The following is a 19,747-nucleotide window of genomic DNA, read 5'->3' on the forward strand; positions in this document are numbered from 1 at the left end:
TGAGGACGTGCCCGGGTTGAAGCGCTATTTTTAGCACGAGTGTAATGTTTGTTAATAGATTTAACGTAAAAAAAACATAATTAATCTTGACAAACTATATATCATTCTAAAGGTCTAAACCTCAAGCATCGAGGACAGACCACTGTTTTTCAATGAAAAGCTTATACCCAGATAGCAATGAGTCGGCGGACCACCGGCGGCGGCAGAATTGCGTAATCGCAAACACGTTTGACGGCGCACCGCCGGCGGCAGCCGCTTTTTAAAAGCGGCAGCCGGCTTCCTACCGCCTTCGTTCCGCCGCCGGCCCGCAGGCAAACCGCCGTTCCGCCGCCTTTATACCAGAAGGCGGCCCGGCGGAGGCAAACGCTTTTTTCGAGCGATCTGCCTCCGCTTATTGTGTAATAAATAATATATATTTATTTATTTATTATTCATATATTTGTAACATGCAGTTTATGATGGATAATAATTGAACAAACCAGATAAATTCCCATTTGGCATTTTTATTCCACATTTCAAAGTACAGTAACTGTCAATGATACAAGATAATATAAATGAAATACAAATAACAGACAATAAATAAGCTTAAATAGGCCTATAAATAACAAAAAAAAAACATTTTTACTAAAGAACCTGCATGTTTCCAATTAAATTTTGGTTTAAAAAAAAAAAACAGCCTTACAAGCAAATTATAACACTTACAATATTTGTTAATAACAAAGAGGTCAGCTCTGGGATGAAAAGAATTACCATTAAACATTATATCAAATAATGAGGATATTTGGTACCAAAGAATGTGCAGGATACCAAATAAATCGAGGTATAACATCACATTTAACAAGCCATTTCTAACAATAGGATAAATGGTAATAATTTAGAGTAAAGCTCTGGAGAAGAATAGAACAGTAGTAGAACAGAACATTATAACAAGCCTGACTATGGGTTCTCTGGTTTTCCCCGACCTCCAGAATGAGGCAGCGCAAATCTTCAGTGATTTCTTGTGCGCCTATATAAAGGACAAACAACCTCGCCATCCCATATCCATCCAAGGAGCTGCCTTCAAGGCAGGGTCACAGGGAATAAAAAAAAAAGTAATTTCCACAGTGAACAGTGTGGATTGGGTGAGTGTAGCCTGAAACTTCTGGCTTCTTTAGGGGTCGTTACTGACTGCAGGATAAAGAAAGGGTTCCAGGTGTCAGTAGTCAGCCTAGGTGAAGAGGTCGGCTGTGGGTCCCTCTCAGCTGTGCAGCGTCTTTTTCCGCCTTCACGATCAGATGTTCCTTTCAGGTAACGCATAACGTTAACCTGGACCGCCTCATCAGTGGCATCCTGGGTTGCCGGGTTCTTCCGGATGGCTCCTGCAGAAAATACAGATCTGTCATTCCATTTGAATGGCATAAGGCCACACACATCTACTTAAATATATAACAAATTTATATATTTTTATATATATATTACTTTGAACAATGGTCTTCAGGAACATGTCTCTAAAACATGCTTTATCCCCTACACCAGTCCAGGTTGTATTAATGGAAAGGTGATTAGAGAAGATACTCTGAAGTATTCGCCACACGGTTGTCTTTAGGTCCCTCCCACATTTGATTGCCAAAAACCGAAGCTGAAAATACAAAAAAGTGTTACAAATTACATATCTCTGAAGCTTCTCATACATAAATATAAAAATGTGACAGGCTGTGGATTCAGACTGTAGAATATGCAGTGTACAATCTTAAATTTTACTTTTTAGATTACCCTACAGCATTATAAACAAAATCAGCACACTTACTGGAGCTCTTTATCCTGCCTCAAACTGTTGTCAAGCAACGCCAAATGGGTTGTCTAGGGGGAGTAACAGACCCCCTGGCAGGGAAAACTCTCCAAAAGACACATTGGCACTGAAATGTTGCCGCATAGTGTCCATTTTGTTGTCCATGCTACGCACAACATCGCCAAACTCTCCAAGACGTCGCAGCATTAGTGTCTGATCTGCACCTACAGGGGTTCACAGAATAAAAGAATAAAGCAGTCAGTCCTGGTCCCTCAACTACTAAACTATGACATTTACAACTAGGTCTACTACATGTACAGGTGGCCCCAGTGGGAATTAAACAACCACAGGTGTTGTTTGCAAGTTGTACCTGATTGCCCAGTACGAGCAAACGTCATCAACATTGTTTCACTTGCTTCACCTGCTCTTGAAGTGAGCCGCTGCCATCCGAAGCTACAAAATGAAAGGCATTTGGTAATTTTGGACCTACATCACAGTCAAAGAAGTAAAATTTAAGAAAGAGTGCATGTTCTCACCTGCTCGTGCATTGCTTTCCCTCAGGGCTTGGTTCTCATTCTGGAAATCTACATTTAAAAAAAAAAATTATATTTTATATATTTATATATATAAATAAAACAACAACTAAAGGCACAATTTTCCATACTGTTTAAGTTTCCAACAGCTGCAATTTCCTGTTTGTCCATCTCAACTCCTTTCAATATTCTTCTCCTTATAGCCCAGTAACTAGACATTGTGACTAACAATTTATTTACCTTGAAAGCCGAAACGATTGTCCAACAGTAGGTCTCTTGGATGAAGATAACCGATTGTGCTCTGGTCAAGGTATCTGCAAGAAAATGTGAACAAAACCGCATTGTTAACGTTATATACAGAATATACAGTAGCTACACTCTAAAAAGAGATGTGTTAAAAAACAACACACTGAGTGTGTTGATGCTATTTTGACACATGTTGTGTAGATATAACACACAATGTGTGTTAAATGTTACTCTGGATAGAACATCAGTGGGTGTTTTGGCAGCCAATCACATCATGCCTCTTTTTCAATGTCTTTTTCAAATGCTTTCTCCGCTTTTCACTTGTTATCACTGACCAGACTGACTTTATTTCTGTCAGACAGAAGCTCTTATTGAGATGAACAGGATTTGTGTTGATGATTCAGTGAATGTTTCATCTGAAGTCACCAGAGTCGTGATTAGTGGCTCCTTTATTTGACCTCTTGACCCTTGACTCTTTCACATCAGTTTTTCTCTGTTTGCTGTGACTGTGTGTTTATTAAACAGATTTGAAGCAACAAAAATTACCATGAGAAAATTATGATCAGATGAAAATGTTATCATCACATACATTTGCTGAGCTCAGCAAGTGTTTGATATGTGAAACTTCATTGTAAAAAATATTTTCAGTTATTAATTATTTTTTTAATGTTATTGTTGTCATTATCTGCACATTTGATTTTAGATACCCAGTGTACACAGGATGTTCTAGTCTATGGTGTCACACAGGCACACACACATATCAAGAATCAGCTCATTAATCTCAATAATGGTGACAAACCAAAAGCTTCATCCCGCAATGCATTCTGGGAGTCACCATAGTACAAAACTCATCCATGACTCCCAGCATGCACTGCAGGATGAAGCGTTTGTCACCATTGTTGCGATTCATGATCTGATTCTTGATGTGTGTGTTTGACGAGTATCTGCTGCAGCTCTACACTTTCAGAAAACATTACATTTTTTATTTTTAAAGAATTCATTCTGCACTGCTGGAGATCATGGACTAACTTCACAAAACTTTTATAGCTAACAGCACACAAATAAAGTAAATGTGTACCATCCATTTACACATAAACTGGATCAGATCTTGAGAATATGACTTGATCAAGAAACTTCTGACCGTGTTATCATGCCATAACAAACATATTTGATTTAAATGCAGTTATAGTAGAAATAGGAGAATTATAATACAAGTAAAGGGTAAAGAGCTCAAATAAAGGAGCCACTGATCACGATTCTGGTGACTTCAGATGAAACATTCAATGAACCATCAACATCTAAACCTCTGTTCATCTCAATAAGAGCTGGTGTGTGTAGATTCATGATGTCTAAAACATCCAGGTAATACAATAAACAGTCAAACACACTTTATTAAACGTCAATGGACTAAACACAAGTTAAAAATACGTGTCAGTGTTCATCCAAACACGAAGTAACTCTGGCAAATACACACATACAGTCACATGCGACACACATCTGACACACGTTGTGTAACTATAACACATTATTGTGTAAAAGGTTTCAACACACTTCTGTGTAAGAGGAATAACACATTAGTTGAGTTACAGGTAACACAGAGATGTGTTAAAGAAAACGACACAGGTTGTGTGTTAAATTTTACGCAAAATGTGTTGTCCCTGAGCACACACACTACATGTGTTAAAATCTACACAACATGTGTTGTCCCTGAGAACACACACACACACACACAATATGTGTTAAAATCTACACAACTTGTGTTGTCCCTGAGCACACACACTACATGTGTTAAAATCTACACAAAATGTGTTGTCCCTGAGAACACACACACACAATATGTGTTAAAATCTACACAACTTGTGTTGTCCCTGAGCACACACACTACATGTGTTAAAATCTACACAAAATGTGTTGTCCCTGAGAACACACACACACAATATGTGTTAAAATCTACACAACTTGTGTTGTCCCTGAGCACACACACTACATGTGTTAAAATCTACACAAAATGTGTTGTCCCTGAGAACACACACACACAATATGTGTTAAAATCTACACAAAATGTGTTGTCCCTGACCACACACACTACATGTGTTAAAATCTACACAACATGTGTCAATTTTTAACACATCTGGTTGTGTTGTTCTCAACACATCATATTATAAAGTGCGACACACACCATCATTGTGCATTGTATGCAGTGTTTATGTTCTCAAACTAAATATAAGTTATTTATATAGAATGTTTTATCAGTTGCTACATTTTAATTTAATTCAAAGCGCAAACTCTGTCAACTGTTATCTATTCATGATCTTTTCTCAAAAGCAGCATCAATGTGGAGTTGAAGTGTGAATAATTGAGTTTATAGAGTTTGAAACATTGTACTTTGTGTGCACATGCGTTCTGTACTCGACTATTGATTAAATGCTTAATAATTTAGTTTCACTTTATTTTTAAAATTACATCTGAGTAGTTATTATTCTACACCGAATGTCAAAAATAATGATTGATGGTGACCCCGTGACCTTTGTCTTTGAAGTTTTTGACCTCTGACCCTGGGCCCCACCCCTAGGCGTGAACCTTTGACCTTGAGTTATGGGTTATGAATGGGTTATTGTTATGAAATGTGTTGTCCATTGTCTTTTGACAATCTGGAATTGATCAGCCCTCCGGCATGGGGAAATACCAACGTTGACCTTTGTACATCCAAATTGGATATGATTAATTTAGTGGTGAGGTCATGTTAAATTGACGGTTAAGGGGTAGCGGATGTGCAGACAATGTGACGGCTTCCGCATTCCAACAGAGTGGTATATAAACAGAGGGTCCACACCAGTGCCACAAGTAAGTGATCGGGGGATGAAACTAAGTAAGTAAAAGAGATAAAAATATGTTTTAACATAGCATATCATAAGGGGGAAACTCAACATGTCACTCTCTCTCTCTCTCACGCAGATGCATGTGTGTTTCAAACGATTGAGTGAATTATATTTTAAATTAATTTACTATATATATATATATATATTACGCTATGATTGTCCTCATACTAAATCACTGAAACACAGAAAATGACATGCTTTAAAATGTCAGAGCAGTCTGACTTTCTTTCTAACTTTTCCCAAATACATTATAATGTTAAAATGATTCAAAGTCTAATCTTAAAAGGTTAAATTGGGTGTAAACATATCTTTAAAGTTTGAATAAATGTGTATATTTATCTCCCTATAAGACTGTTGAATAAACCAACACAGCTTAAACCATTACTATAAATATACTAATACTTTAACTGTTCTAGATATAATTTATACCCATTAAGATTCAAACAAATAATTCGACATGTTTTTAAATGAACTTTGTATGTTTTAAAAAGATTTCAAACTGTATGAAACCTCACAGAGGAGTCTCTCTCAGGACGCAGGGAGTCAGGGTGTCACACACACACACACACACACACACACACACACACACACACACACACACACACACACACACACACACACACACACACACACACACACACACACACACACACACACACCGTCTATTCATAGTATGACAATGTACTGTTTGTCGCAGAACCTTACGACGCTTTAAGTTTCCGCACATCAGCCATTCACGGGACAATCGAGAATGCTGTACCGTGAACCCATGGATTAGCGACGACCTGAGACAACAAACGGGTCTTCATCTAGCAGTGGGGTGCTGGAGCCAGTCATCGTTAAAAAAGGCTCAGAAAATGGTAATGATTCTAAAAAATGCTTTTAAACACATAAGATCCATTCATACAGACACTTGTACCTCTGGGTATCAGCTCAGATCACAGCAATCGATCACTCATGCTGTCTCCCAAGACCCTGCAGGCGTTGACAAATAATAGACCATTGACGACATCAGCTGGACACTGGTGGTATAGCGGGTTGCAAGAAAATAAGTATATTAATATATTTACACGGGCTATCTTTACACTTTAATTCGTTAATATAGTTTCGTGGAAAAATATTTGTGGTTTCACAATCCGTAGTTCATGTAGCATAATTATACCATATGGGTAAAATATCAACATAGATGTACTTTATATCATTTAAATCGTAGATCTGATTTATACAATTTAATTCATTATACTATATGGGTAAAATATCAACATAGACATGCTTTATATAATTTAAACCATAGATCTGATTTATACAATTTAAATCAATATACCATACGTGTAAAATATAATTATAAACACTCACCGTGTAGAATCCGCTTTATATACTATAATAATTAAAAAATATTCTACTTAAAATCAGTTTGAAAAGTAATTCCTATCATTATGAGTATACGAGAGCAAATCGTTAGCGTCTCTTATAAGTATATATTCTATCCACAATAGTTCTATTGAAAAGCCAAGTTCATAGCTAGAGAGGAACGCCCATGCACTGCGTGGGGCATACCCGCGCATGTTTAAATATTCGAGTCCGGAGTGTTCCGGACCTATTCATTTTTAACTTGTGAAAAACTGATATCCACACGTGTCTTTCATCAACATCATGGCTGAATTTATTGGTAAGTCTATTGATATTTTTTTATTCTGTTATTTGCTGTGGTGTTATTTGGGTTAGTTTGTTAAAAAATATTGTGGTATGATATTGATATTGTGGCATGCTTTAAACTACGTTATTTTGTCATGTCTTATTCTGTGAAATTAATGTATGCTGTTTAAACGCTCTGTCATGGGATGGCGGAGTTATTATTCGGAATGGTTTTTATTGTCATTAGCGTTAAAATATGATTGTCTTTTTTCCATACCACCAGTAATCATTGGGACAAGTTATGAGCAAGTGGTAATTATTCATTTGTATTTATGCTTAGTTATATGCTTTAGTGGATATTCTACATTGGTTAATTGCATTGATTATTCATCGATTTGGTGATATTCCGGGCGTTTTAAATATGAGATTTTATTGTTCACTCCACTGCAATCAGGCTGTGATTGTCCCTCTGTGAACGGGTGTTTTAACTTATGTTGTATTTAAACGTCATTCTATATTGATCATACATTGGAGCGATGGTATTATGTTAATTTTAACATTACATGAAATAAAATATGAGAATTTATTGATCATTGAGCATAATTAGATTATAATTTGTTTCACTGGCTGTCGAGTAACTAATATCTCTTTGTTTTATTCTATTCACCCAGTTATGGTTATCGGTGATACATTTATTTGGTTTTTAAATCATTCTGAGATAATATCTATTACGTACGGCTTTTATTCTGTTCCCCTGAGGTGTAGGACTTTTAAGTCGATATTTACGGATGTTACATGGGTGATGCTCAGAATAGCTATTGTCCTATTTTTCTATTTGGCCACGACTCCGCGGGGCTGATGTGGCTATCCATGATTTAATTTATGTTTTTCATTCTTCACGAGTAAGACGTTTGTTTCTATTCGATGCGTTTTTGTTGTAACATGTTTCCGGGAGCGCCAGCTTTTATTTTGAAATTGGAAAGAGGATGTTCCGAGATATCATGTTTCCGGGAGCGCCAGCTTTTATTTTGAAATTGGAAAGAGGATGTTCCGAGATATCATGTTTCCGGTGGCGCCAGCTTTTATTGTGATATTGGAAAGCGGATGTTGCGAGATGAATTGGGTATGTTACGTTCTCACCGCTGTGCGTTTCGATATTAAATTACAGCAGTGGCTTCTAAATATTGTTTTACCCTGGGAGTTAAGGCTCTATTTGTTATACTGTTAAATTCTATTAACGGCTATTTATTTTCAGGAAAACCTCATTGTTTTTAATATTGCCAATCTATTTTATTTATTGCTGATTTGTTTAAATTATAAATCGATCGACAGAATGACGTTATTAATGTATTAATATTGTAAATGTGATATTTTATTTATTGCTTTATTTTTTGCTTTATTTATAAACCTTTCAATTTATTTTTTCAATTTAAAATGTAAATACGATATTTTATTCATTCATTATATTATTATTGTACTATATGTCCACTATCATTATGCTCTTAATATCCATATATGGCAATATGTAATTACTGTTTTTATTTATTATTATTAATTATATATTCACTGAATATTTCCTTCATAAACAGGTCTATTTATGTTCTAGGTGCAACCACAGGGCTTGATGAGGCCTTAAATGCAACGTTTCGAGCCATAGACAATTGTAAGTATGTTTTAATATTTTTATTTTCTTATTTCACATATTTTAATTATCATTCTCATTATGCATGTGATTTTATTTTATTTTACAGTGTTCAGCACACCAGACAGTACACAACACGTGGCCGAAGGTAATATAATGCTTACGTCTGATTTAATATTCTAAATCTTTATAAACTATTCTTTAAAACAGAGATCGTCATAATCTTTTTAAAACAATGTCTTTAGAATTAGCAGACCTAGTGACACAACCAGGGTTCGAATTAACACAAGCAGTAACCCACGCGTCCCATTCGACCGATTCTGATGGTGAATAAACGCTTTTTTCTCTCTTTGCACACAGACGATTTAAAATGATTTAAAATGTTTTAAACTAAACTTTTTTTATTTTTATATAGAAATAAGGAGCATTGATTTAACCGGGGAATCGGACGTCTCTGATGGTAAATATATATGCTTTCTTTTTGCCCTTCTTTCACATTGCCAGTTTATTTAAAATGCTTTAAACTATTCTTTTTTCATTTATATATGTAGAAATAATATGTGTCGATTTAACTGGCGATGAAGAGACAAAACCTATTCACCATTCTCAGATGAGCCACCCCGGCACTGCTGACTCAATAGACCCCAACGGTAAAAATATATTTTTTATTTTTATTTTTACCTGTTGACTGGTTATTAAAAATGTTTTAAACCGTTATTGTTATTTTTATATAGAAATAATCTCCGCCGATTTCACGCAAGAGCCACCATCCGCACCCCGCAAATCACGGCAGAGAAGTACCGGTACTAGTCCATCGTCACATTATCAGGACCAGATAATCACCAGCACCGAGCTGTCCGATTCGGATGTTAAAGTTGAGGAATACGAGGGGGGTCGTATCGCTGTACCTCCAAAGAAGCGACGCTATAACAGCGGATCCGATTCAGCTTCTAACCTGACCCAACCCGACAGAGAACTAAATCGTGGTAAGACCCACTTAAAATTGATTATATAATCTGGGTTATTGCAATATTTAAATAGATTTATTTGATCTACAGATACCCACTCTATTGTAATTGTATTTATTATAAATTACAGATAACGGGGTACAGGTGGCTGGCGACATTGAGAGCTGGACAAATTCTCAGGTCGATGCGTGGGACCGCTCATCATGGACAAGTGAGGAAAATGATAATGACAGAGACTCATCAGTACAAGGTAGAGACACACCATACCCCTATCGCGAACTGGAGGCAGTAGAGGAGGCGGAGGAGGGGGAGTTATTGGAGGAGCCTGCCGATTTGTACGAAGAGGAAGAAGAAGAAGAAGCAGGAGATTATGGTCAGAATGTCGATCCATACATGGCCAGAATAGATGAACATTTTGCTCATCTTCATAGAAGACAAAATTTAAGTGACGAGCGGTATGTTGTTCTTCATAACGCAGTGATAGCAACCAATAATCATGTAGCTGCGTTGTCTGTAGGTATTCACAACAGATTGAACGTGTTCCATAATGATGTAGAAGCACAGTTTGCTACCGGTCATTACAGATTCGATGACTACGATACATGGTTGCAGGAGTTGTTGTCTATTTTACGACGCGAATTGCCAGCAGTTGAGAACCGACTCCGCAGATTGGAGTCAAGTATTGATGATAATTTTGCACGTGTCCATAGAGAATCAAATGATATTCAGAGAGAGAGACATCTACAAGTCAGTCTTCTTGGTGCTATTACGAATCGTCTACTCCATAACTAGATAGATTACCCATGTTATGACTGCTTTTTTAATTATATGTCTTTTTATACATGTGATTGATTGATCCTTTGAATACTGTTTGTTGTTTTTTTATTTTTCACAATTTGTTGGTAATATTGTCTATAACACTAAATAAAAATAGAAATGGAAACCGAGATGTCTTTTCCCGCAGACGCGGTACACGACCACCAGCCAGACCAAACACTTTCAGACCTGTTACAAAGTCTTCATGAAATACAAAACGGTCAGCAGTTGGGTGATAGATTACAGACATTGTTAAATATGTATTCAGATTTTGAAGAAATCGCTAACACAGACCCTCCATCAAATGTTGATTTACCTCAATTGGAAACCGCTATCGGGTATTTTCCAAATATCAACCCCTCCGAAAGATTGGCTGAAATATTAAACATGTATGACGTACAAGACGGTGATGGTTTAAATAATACCCCCAAGACGGTATACGCTGATATAGGTAATCAGGGTAATAATGTTGAACATCAGGCATCCTCTAACACATCTTCCCTAGCAGGTAATTCCAGTACTGTACGATCGACAGCCACCATTCCAGAACCATCAGCAGGTAATGATAGTACTAACCATACAGCAAATAGTGACCCAGACATTCCTACAAGCACGTCGGCACTAACCCGCGCGGACATTGATACGTTAATTCGCGAGGGTGGGGTTGTTGGTGGTTATCATGTTTTACCGAGACCTCGTTTTAACAGCGTGCAATTGCGTAGATCCATGAATCTGAGAGAAATCAACACCACTGATCTGGCCACGTATCATAATTTTTTACACGATACCTTTAGCGATGTAGTGTCGGTCGCTAGAGATATCGGGGGCGATAGATGCGTTATCAGTTTATCGATGTCCGCGGCATCTTTGAAGTCCCCGATTATTTCAGTTTTATCAACAGGGAATAATTACGACGTTGGCATGGTTCTTGATCAATTTGAAAAAGTTTTACAGAGCGACGATCGGATATTAGCAGACGAGGCGGTCGAGATCGATGTGAACATAGCCATGAACAGGCGCGGCGGCGGGCAGCGTCGCAAACTCACTGACATAGCGATTGATCAAGTGGTTAAACGTAAAAAGACAACGTTATTTTGCCCTGTAAATATGACCAATGAATTATGTTTCTCTATCTGTTTAGCGCATTTTCTCAACCCAAAATTACTTGACAGCGAGCTAGAAAGATTAGCGACCATTATCCACAACAACGCCGGTTTCACAAACGATGACAAAATCGCTCTTGATAACATAGGTACGTTCGAAAGCCTATTAGGCATCAAAATTGTTGTTTTTTACAGATCAAATGCGGGGGCGATAGAAGTGTACAAAAATCATGATGAGCTTCATCCGAAAACAGTATGCCTCTATTTGCATGGGGAACATTACTACATGATACAAAATCTGACAGGGTTCGTCGGCGCTCCGTATGTCTGTGAATTCTGTTATAAAGGTTACACAAATCGTAGAATTCATCATTGTAATCACGTTTGTAACGTATGTTTTGATACTGAATGTTCCAAATTTCCTAAAAGCCCCGTACATTGCACTGACTGTCTACGTTTCTGCAAGTCAGCCTATTGCTTTGAGATTCATAAAAAATCGACCCCAGACCGGGGGTATGTACCATGCGATATTATAAAATATTGCAAACTATGTAACAGACGGTACACAGTAGCAAAGCAACCGCACAAATGTGCTCCGCACAAATGTGATCATTGCCACGAAGTTCTTCCGAGTCTCGCTGTACATCAGTGCTTCATACAGCCCCTAAAACCCAAGGAACCCAATACAAAATACATTTTCTACGATTTCGAAACTCGTTATGAAAATGGAAAACATGTCGCCAATTTTGTATGCGCGATCACTTTTAAAGGGGTGAAATTCGTAGCCGAAGGTACCGACTGCATTGCAAAGCTGATCACGCGCTTCAGACAGCCGCGATATAAAGGCTACTGTTTCATAGCCCATTACGCTTCCAGGTTTGACTCGTTTCTAATTCTGGAGTATTTTTGCAAAGCAGGCCTCACACTCGACGTCATATTGCAGGGTTGTAAATTAATCTTCATGTATGATGATACTTTTGAGCAGCGTTATATTGACAGCTATGCTTTTGCGCCAATGGCGTTGTCGAAGATGCCCGCGGCGTTATCGTTATCCACGTGCGAGAAAGGTTACTTTCCACATGTCTTTAACACAGTCGAGAACGAGCGGTATGTCGGTCCCTACCCCGACAAAAAGTACTACAACTATGGTAACATGTCCGATAAGGATATGGAAAAGTTTGACACCTGGTACGCCACAACTAGGGGTAAAGTGTTTGACTTCAAGCGTGAGTTGTACGAGTACGGCGTGAATGATGTGGTTTTATTACGCGAGGCATGCATTAAATACCGTGATGCATTCATAGAGTGTACTAAACTTGATCCATTCTCATTTACGACGTTAGCCGGAGTGAGTATGGGAGTATTCAAAACGTTTTACCTCGACAGCGATACGATAGCGCTAACGCACAATAACGCATACATACGTCAAAGTAAGACATACTCAAACGCGTCGATCGAATGGCTAGAGTATGTAAAAAAGACTCGAAACGTAGACATTCAACATGCGCTAAACCATGGCGAAGTGTCTGTCGGTCGTTACTTTTTAGACGGATACTACGAACAGGGCGGGGTGAGACATGGACTGGAATATAACGGATGCGTCCACCATGGTCATTCGTGTCGCTTTGAACCCCATCAGAGTCACCCCATGTCGGGGGTAGCCTATGGTGTTCTAAGGACTCAGTTTGACGACAAGGTCGAAATTTTACAGAACGCGTACGGGTTACAAATCGAGGTGCTATGGGAATGTGAGTGGGGCCAAATGAAAAAGACAGACCCCGCTGTGATGGAATTTATGAGCACTTATGTGGCCCCAGAGAGACTGAAACCCCGAGAGGCGTTGTTTGGAGGGCGTACTAATGCTTATAAACTCTATCACAAAGTGGATGATGCTGAGCAGATAAGCTACCTAGATTTCACCAGCTTGTACCCCTTTTGTCAAGCTCGGAAAAGCTATCCGATCGGCCACCCACAAATTTTTTTCAAAGATTTCGAACCGATCGAAAATTATTACGGATTGATAAAAGCGACCGTCTATCCTCCCCGTAAATTACTACACCCCGTTCTCCCTTACAGGTGCAACGGGAAACTCATGTTCCCGTTATGTCGCACATGCGCCCAAGCTCAAAACCAGACAACTAACTGCGTTCATAATGATGAGGAGCGGGCTCTCGCCGGCTGCTGGGTCAGTCTCGAACTTTTAAAAGCAATCGAGAAGGGTTATGTTGTTGCGAAAATAGATGAGGTGTGGCACTTTCCACAGCGGTCAGACAGTCTGTTTAGTGAATACGTAAAGACGTTTCTGCGATTGAAACAACAGGCATCGGGGTACCCTTCGAATGTCATCACGGACTCTGACAAAGAGTCTTACATTCGGGAGTATTTTGAAAAAGAGGGGGTTCAACTTGACCCTGAAACGATTACCTACAACCCCGCACAGAGAGCTATCAACAAATTGCTCTTAAATTCTCTTTGGGGCCGGTTCTCGATGAGAGACGTGTTGCCACAAACAACCCTCGTGAAAGACTGCGAACATTTCACCAGAATTGTATTTGGTGATACGTCCGCGCTGTCATATTTCACATTTGTCTCGGAAGACGTGGCGCTCGTACAACATCTACCTGCAAAAGGGGATGTTGTTGAGACTCGTGACATTAACGTATTCGTAGGGGCATTTACAACCGCTCACGCGCGGCTAGAGTTGTACGATCTCATGGACCGTCTCGGCGATCGGCTATTATATTCAGACACGGACAGCGTCATTTTTGTGTCTAGGGAGGGAGATTGGATCCCTCCTCTGGGGGATCATTTGGGCGAGTTGACGAGTGAAGTAGACGATGGCGATTATATCACAGAGTTTTGTTCCAGTGGCCCGAAATCTTATGGGTATCGCACCGCCAAAGGTAAAGCGTGCATGAAAGCTAAGGGTATAACACTGAACTCTAAAAATTCCAAAGCCATCTGTTTGGACAGTCTTATTGGTCTGGTTGATGGTTATGTGACTTCGTCTGATGATTCGCAATACATCCTGGCACACACTGAAAACATTGTGAGGAATAAAAAGACTCTCACACTGCACAACAAATCAGTCGTTAAAAGGTTTAAGGTGGTGTATAATAAACGGAGGCTTTTGCCTGATTTCACCACCCTTCCTTATGGCTACTGATCCGATGTTGCACAGGGGGTCGCGTGATGTCTCTGATTTTGATTTCAGACTTCAATTCCCTTTCAGTTGTGTTATCAGTGGACCGTCCAGTTCTGGAAAGTCTTATTTTGTAAAACTTTTGTTGGGAAAAGGTTTGAATGTAATTTCCAAGAAAATTGAAAACATTGTTTGGTTGTATGATTGTTGGCAACCTTTGTACGATGATGTACTTAAATTGTATGACATTAAATTTGTGCAAGGAATACCAGAGAGTCTGAATGATGATGATTTACTACCTGTCACTAAAACAAATCTTCTCATCGTGGATGATTTGATGCAGCAGGCTAGCGCTAATTTGGAGCTTCAAAGGGTTTTTACGCAGTACGTGCACCACCGTAATCTCAGCGCTATTTATATAGTGCAAAATTTATTTGTACAGGGTAAATCCAGCCGGACCATTAGCTTAAACGCCAATTATATAATTCTGTTTAAAAATCCTCGGGACGTCAATCAAGTAGCGATGCTGGGACGCCAGATGTACCCCGGAAACACAAAATACTTTATGGAGTGTTATCACGACGCGGTCAACCAACCTTTTGGCTACATAATGATAGACTATAAAGCAAAAACTCCTGAGCAGTACCGCCTCAGAACAGGATTGCTTTCCGACCGTCAAGTGGTTTATATCCCGAAAAATAAAAGAAGAACGTGATCATCGTCATGTCGACCAGACTTTGTAAGCATCTCCCGCTGTTAAAACTGTTACATAAATCCACACCAAAACAACGCCGTCTTATTTTACATTCAGCATCCGACGAGCTCATTTTAACTTTGTGCGAAGTAGCCCTTAACATACTCTATGGAACGATTCCTATCAATCGTCAGCAATACCAAAAACTGAAAAGGAGGAAATCGGAAATTAAACTTGTCACCAATAAAAAAATTGGTATATTGGCCAAGAAGCGTGTCTTCAACCAAACTGGTGGATTTCTTTTACCGCTGCTGAGCATCGCAGTGCCCTTTATTTCAAGCTTAATAGCCTCTAGACAGAGGTAATGGAGTATGCTGAGAAGATGTATTTAGTACCGCGAAATCAGCTGGAAAAGCTAAAAAATGAAAATGTCCGTGAGAATATTCAACAGGCCGTAGAGAATGATCTGGATTCTGCCATAAGAAATATTTTACACAGGACCGATTTGAATCAATACGAGAAGGCCAAACTTTATACAAATACCCTGAGCAGGTTTTTGACGATCGTAAAACAAGGCGACCGTGAAAGTAGCGTTTTAACGCTGTCGCTACCACATTCCGACCCTGATCATAAAGACGAAACCACCCCGACTAATAACGTCGACACCGGGGGTCTAGAAGATGTCGTGACCGAAGTTCTGAAGAATGTACCATCGAGGAGCACAAAAAACAGTCGGTACATATTAGACAAAATGTCTAAAGCTAAAGGGGTCAGCGCATGGAACGAGTCCGGGGAGTTTGTGTTCAAGGGAAGAACTATACAGGGTTCACACATGGTCGATTTGTTAAAAAATGTCACAGCCCCTCAAAAGGTACGCGATGACAGAAGGCCTCAAGGATGGTCAGAGTTTCTACAGGCGTTTGGTGAATTAAACATACCGTTTTCTACGGTCCCGAACCTTCATGTTAGACGTTTGATTACTACTTTAAAGAGCAAGCCTGATACTCGACCATTGGAACAAAGTCGTCGTTCTAAAAAGATAAGAAAACCCCGCTCTTCATCACCCCGGTCAGAAGACCCAGCGTTTAAGTCACCGAAAATCGATCGGACTCAATGGTTAGAATTTTAAGACTTTTTCATATTTTTGTCATAACTTTGTTCTGTACATGTAGTACATATTTAATTTTGAAATAAAAGACAACAAAAAAAAAAAGATGGTGGTTTAAAGAGTTTTTTATTTTATTTATAGACCATACAAATATATTGCAAGTTCTCAACATGTCACATTTGAGGCATTACACGCCTGAACACAATGAATACATTGAAACAATTTCTCATTACAGACATTAGGTCTTAATCTTTTCACAAAGAGCGCAACCATTTTATCATTTCTAATATAATCGGCACTATAGAGTCTCATTACGTGGTTGTAGTCGAGTCCCCTGGATAAATGGTACAGAAAAAACACGCAGTGCTGACCGCAAGTGTCCGATGTAAAATCCTGGACACGTGTGTCTGAATATACTGTATCGACAGCATTGGCTGTTAGAAACTTATTTATGTCCGGTGGGAATAGGGGGCTGTCAGGAGGATTGCCGTAACTATCGAAAAAACACGCGGCCCCGTCTTCAGTTAAGTAAACGGCCGTCCAATGTTCACCCGGCATGTGTGTGGGGTGGGTGTTAATTATCGTCATTGATGGATAGGTCCTTATAGGACTTTCGGGGAGTTGATCACACGGTAGGACACCGATAAAATAGGTGTTACACTTAATTTTATCCATGATGGCTGTGAGTTGTAACGTATTCATTTCAATAGTAATCTACCAGAACCTGACGTCGGTTAGACACTTCAATAATGCTGTCAAAAACAGAGTAAACGATCAAATTAATAGTGCTCGTTAGCGCGTTTTTGAACCGCACTTCAAGCCGCATATTCCCTGACTTGATGAGGGATATATGTTGGCCGCAGTCTTCGTCGGGGGTGAGATTAAAGGCGTAAAGCGAGTATCCGTTGAGAAAATCACTCCTGTCGATAGAGAGCGCTTGGTTTTTAAGATGTCTTCCTGACGCCATAGCTAGTTGGTAAAATTCACGCACCGCCAACCCCGCTTCGAAGTTCGGTTGTAGAGGCTTCGCAGGAAACTGCTGGCCGTCCACATGTAGGGCCAAGTATTCCACGTCATAGTGACGGAACGCAAAGGGGTTTTTACCGTAGGTGCCGGTGAACGAGTCGTTATCTACCATAGCAAGAACGACAGATTTTGGCAGTGTTCCTAAGAACAAATTTTCTTGATTTGACACCCTCGACCCCGCAGGTATGGAGAAATTTTTTAAGCACACCCTATCAATAGGGTACTTGGCTGTTGCCGAGAGCAGTGCCTGGGCATGGGCCAGTCTCACGGATGGCGACACGCTCACTTTTTTGACAAACAGCGATGCTGTCTCGATTTTTAATTTGTAAGCAACAGCCCCGGTTCTCATCAGGCAGAATTCGTCTTTACCTCTGATCATGCGTATTTTGATGTCAACCCCATTCAGCATTAATTTTTCTTGAAAGAAGATGTCGCTGTGAATGGGTGCCAGCAGCTCCAGTGTTTTGCTCTTGTTTGTGTATGCCGCTCTCTTCCCCAATCCGGTGTTACTACCCGTGGGGTCAGCAATGTCCATTTCCCCGGCGGTGTCCTTATAAAACAGACCGGCCGAAAATTGCGATTCCAGAGTATCTTTACTGTAGTTGATGAGACTCTCGATGATGCATCGATAAGGATATGTGTTGGAACTCTGTGATATCAAACGGTCACCGAGACTCACGTCAACTTGTGAAAATATAGTAGCTCCGGGGTAATTTATTAGACCGACCTTTGCGTCGTCCGGGAGGTCGCCACCATCGGGAAGTGTGATTTTAAGCCGTAGATACAGTAATGTGTTATTTAGGTCCACATAATCCTCACCGGTCCCCGCTATAAAGAACTCCAATGGTGCAGAGTCCGATATAGCGGATAAAGGGGGTACTTCTAAATAGCAGTTTTTCTCAATGACTGTCTGTGTCAGCGGGACTGTGAATAAATCCAGCTCAGACTTGATACACTCTCCTGACATGCGATGCAGTAACGCCATGTTAGAATATGGATTTTATGGATCTCTTAACCGATACGTTTCGTTTCACAGTCTTACGCTTTCTGCGAGCGACTGAGAACTTCTTGGGTCCACGTGTTGTTTTCTTCTTCTTCTTTAACGGGTGACCACGCCTCCTCACACCCGGTGGTTTAGACACTCTCTTACGGGACATCACCATCAGACCTGAACCCTCTTGAGTATTTGAGTTGTTGCTGTTATACGGTCTCGATAATGCGCTTGAGACCACGTCCGTTACTATATTTTTAGCGGCCGATTTTAGGTGCGGTTTAGCGATGCTGAATCCTCTTTTTAGAAACGGTATGGCCATCCTAAACAAGCCTCTGAACAACCCTCCTAGGCCGGCCCCATACATAACCCCGCCTCCAGAGTACCCTGGAAGACCGCCCCCTGCTTGGTTTCTATAATAATTAACATATTCCGAGGCATGCGTCTGGCGGGGGTTATAATGATAAGACATTTTTAAATAATAGTATGTTTCGACGGTTTAAAGTGAAGTTTTACAACAACTTTCCCGTATGAAAATGGTATTTCACAGTTCCGGTCGTCCTTCAGTTCTATAGTTATGTCTGTGATGAGCTCCTTGTTGATCGATGCGTAATGAGGTTTGTCGTATCTAATACTAACCGTATCCCTGTTTTCACCCGTTATATGTACACATCTCAAAAGGGGTACATACGAATCCCCGACGGCTTGATATTGGATAATGTCTGTGTATACGTAGAGCGTATAGACCCCCGCGTTGATATCAGCTTGATGAGGGGAGTACGTAATGACGTTTGTTGTAAAATCTGCTTTTTCATGGTAAGCTGAACGTCCAAGAGGTTCATTCGCGGCCAACCCAAAAATAGTGGCAAGTTTCCCGCGGAAGCTTACCGATACATTAGGTTTCGCTAGCAGAAACACTTTGTTTTGCATATGATCATAATTCATTACCCCCGTCTGACCGAGAGCTACATTTACTGCCCGGGTTACATCACGAATGGTTGCGTAGTATCCGCTGGTTATTTCCAGTTTCCTCGTTACTATAAATTTGTTTTCCCTGGGTTTATTTAAGTCCTTCTCGCTAGGTGGTGGGGCAGTGGATAGGATGAATTCTTTAAATTTGATCTCCACGTGTTTATTTAAGTCCTTCTCGGTAGGTAGTGGCGCCATGTGTAGGCTGAATGCAGCATCTTCGTCAT

At 39.8% G+C, this 19,747-nt stretch overlaps 2 protein-coding genes across 4 annotated transcripts; one reads left to right on the top strand and one right to left on the bottom strand.

Annotated features, from left to right (window-relative positions):
• The first annotated feature begins 8,151 nt into the window (after positions 1 to 8,151).
• On the top strand, positions 8,152 to 14,996 carry LOC307117523 (uncharacterized protein). 3 transcript variants are annotated; one of them, XM_079802413.1, is made up of 8 exons: positions 8,152 to 8,184; positions 8,668 to 8,724; positions 8,813 to 8,851; positions 8,949 to 9,029; positions 9,119 to 9,163; positions 9,255 to 9,353; positions 9,438 to 9,689; positions 9,802 to 14,996. In XM_079802413.1, exons 1-8 carry the CDS (start codon positions 8,166 to 8,168, stop codon positions 10,461 to 10,463), a joined length of 1,254 nt encoding a protein of 417 aa, XP_079658539.1. In that variant the 5' UTR covers positions 8,152 to 8,165; the 3' UTR covers positions 10,464 to 14,996. The 3 variants fall into 3 exon arrangements, with proteins under 3 accessions (XP_079658539.1, XP_079658540.1, XP_079658541.1); XM_079802414.1 differs by having other exon boundaries at positions 8,181 to 8,205; XM_079802415.1 differs by having other exon boundaries at positions 8,183 to 8,586.
• Positions 14,997 to 17,237: 2,241 nt separating this feature from the next.
• LOC307117291 (uncharacterized protein F54H12.2-like) lies at positions 17,238 to 18,545 on the bottom strand (the record flags this gene model as incomplete). Its single annotated transcript, XM_079802077.1, has 1 exon — positions 17,238 to 18,545. One exon carries the CDS (start codon positions 18,543 to 18,545, stop codon positions 17,238 to 17,240), a length of 1,308 nt encoding a protein of 435 aa, XP_079658203.1.
• Between the last annotated feature and the right edge of the window lie 1,202 nt (positions 18,546 to 19,747).

This window comes from Gobio gobio (genome assembly GCF_949357685.1).
Source record: "Gobio gobio genome assembly, chromosome: 21".
NCBI lineage: Eukaryota > Metazoa > Chordata > Actinopteri > Cypriniformes > Gobionidae > Gobio > Gobio gobio.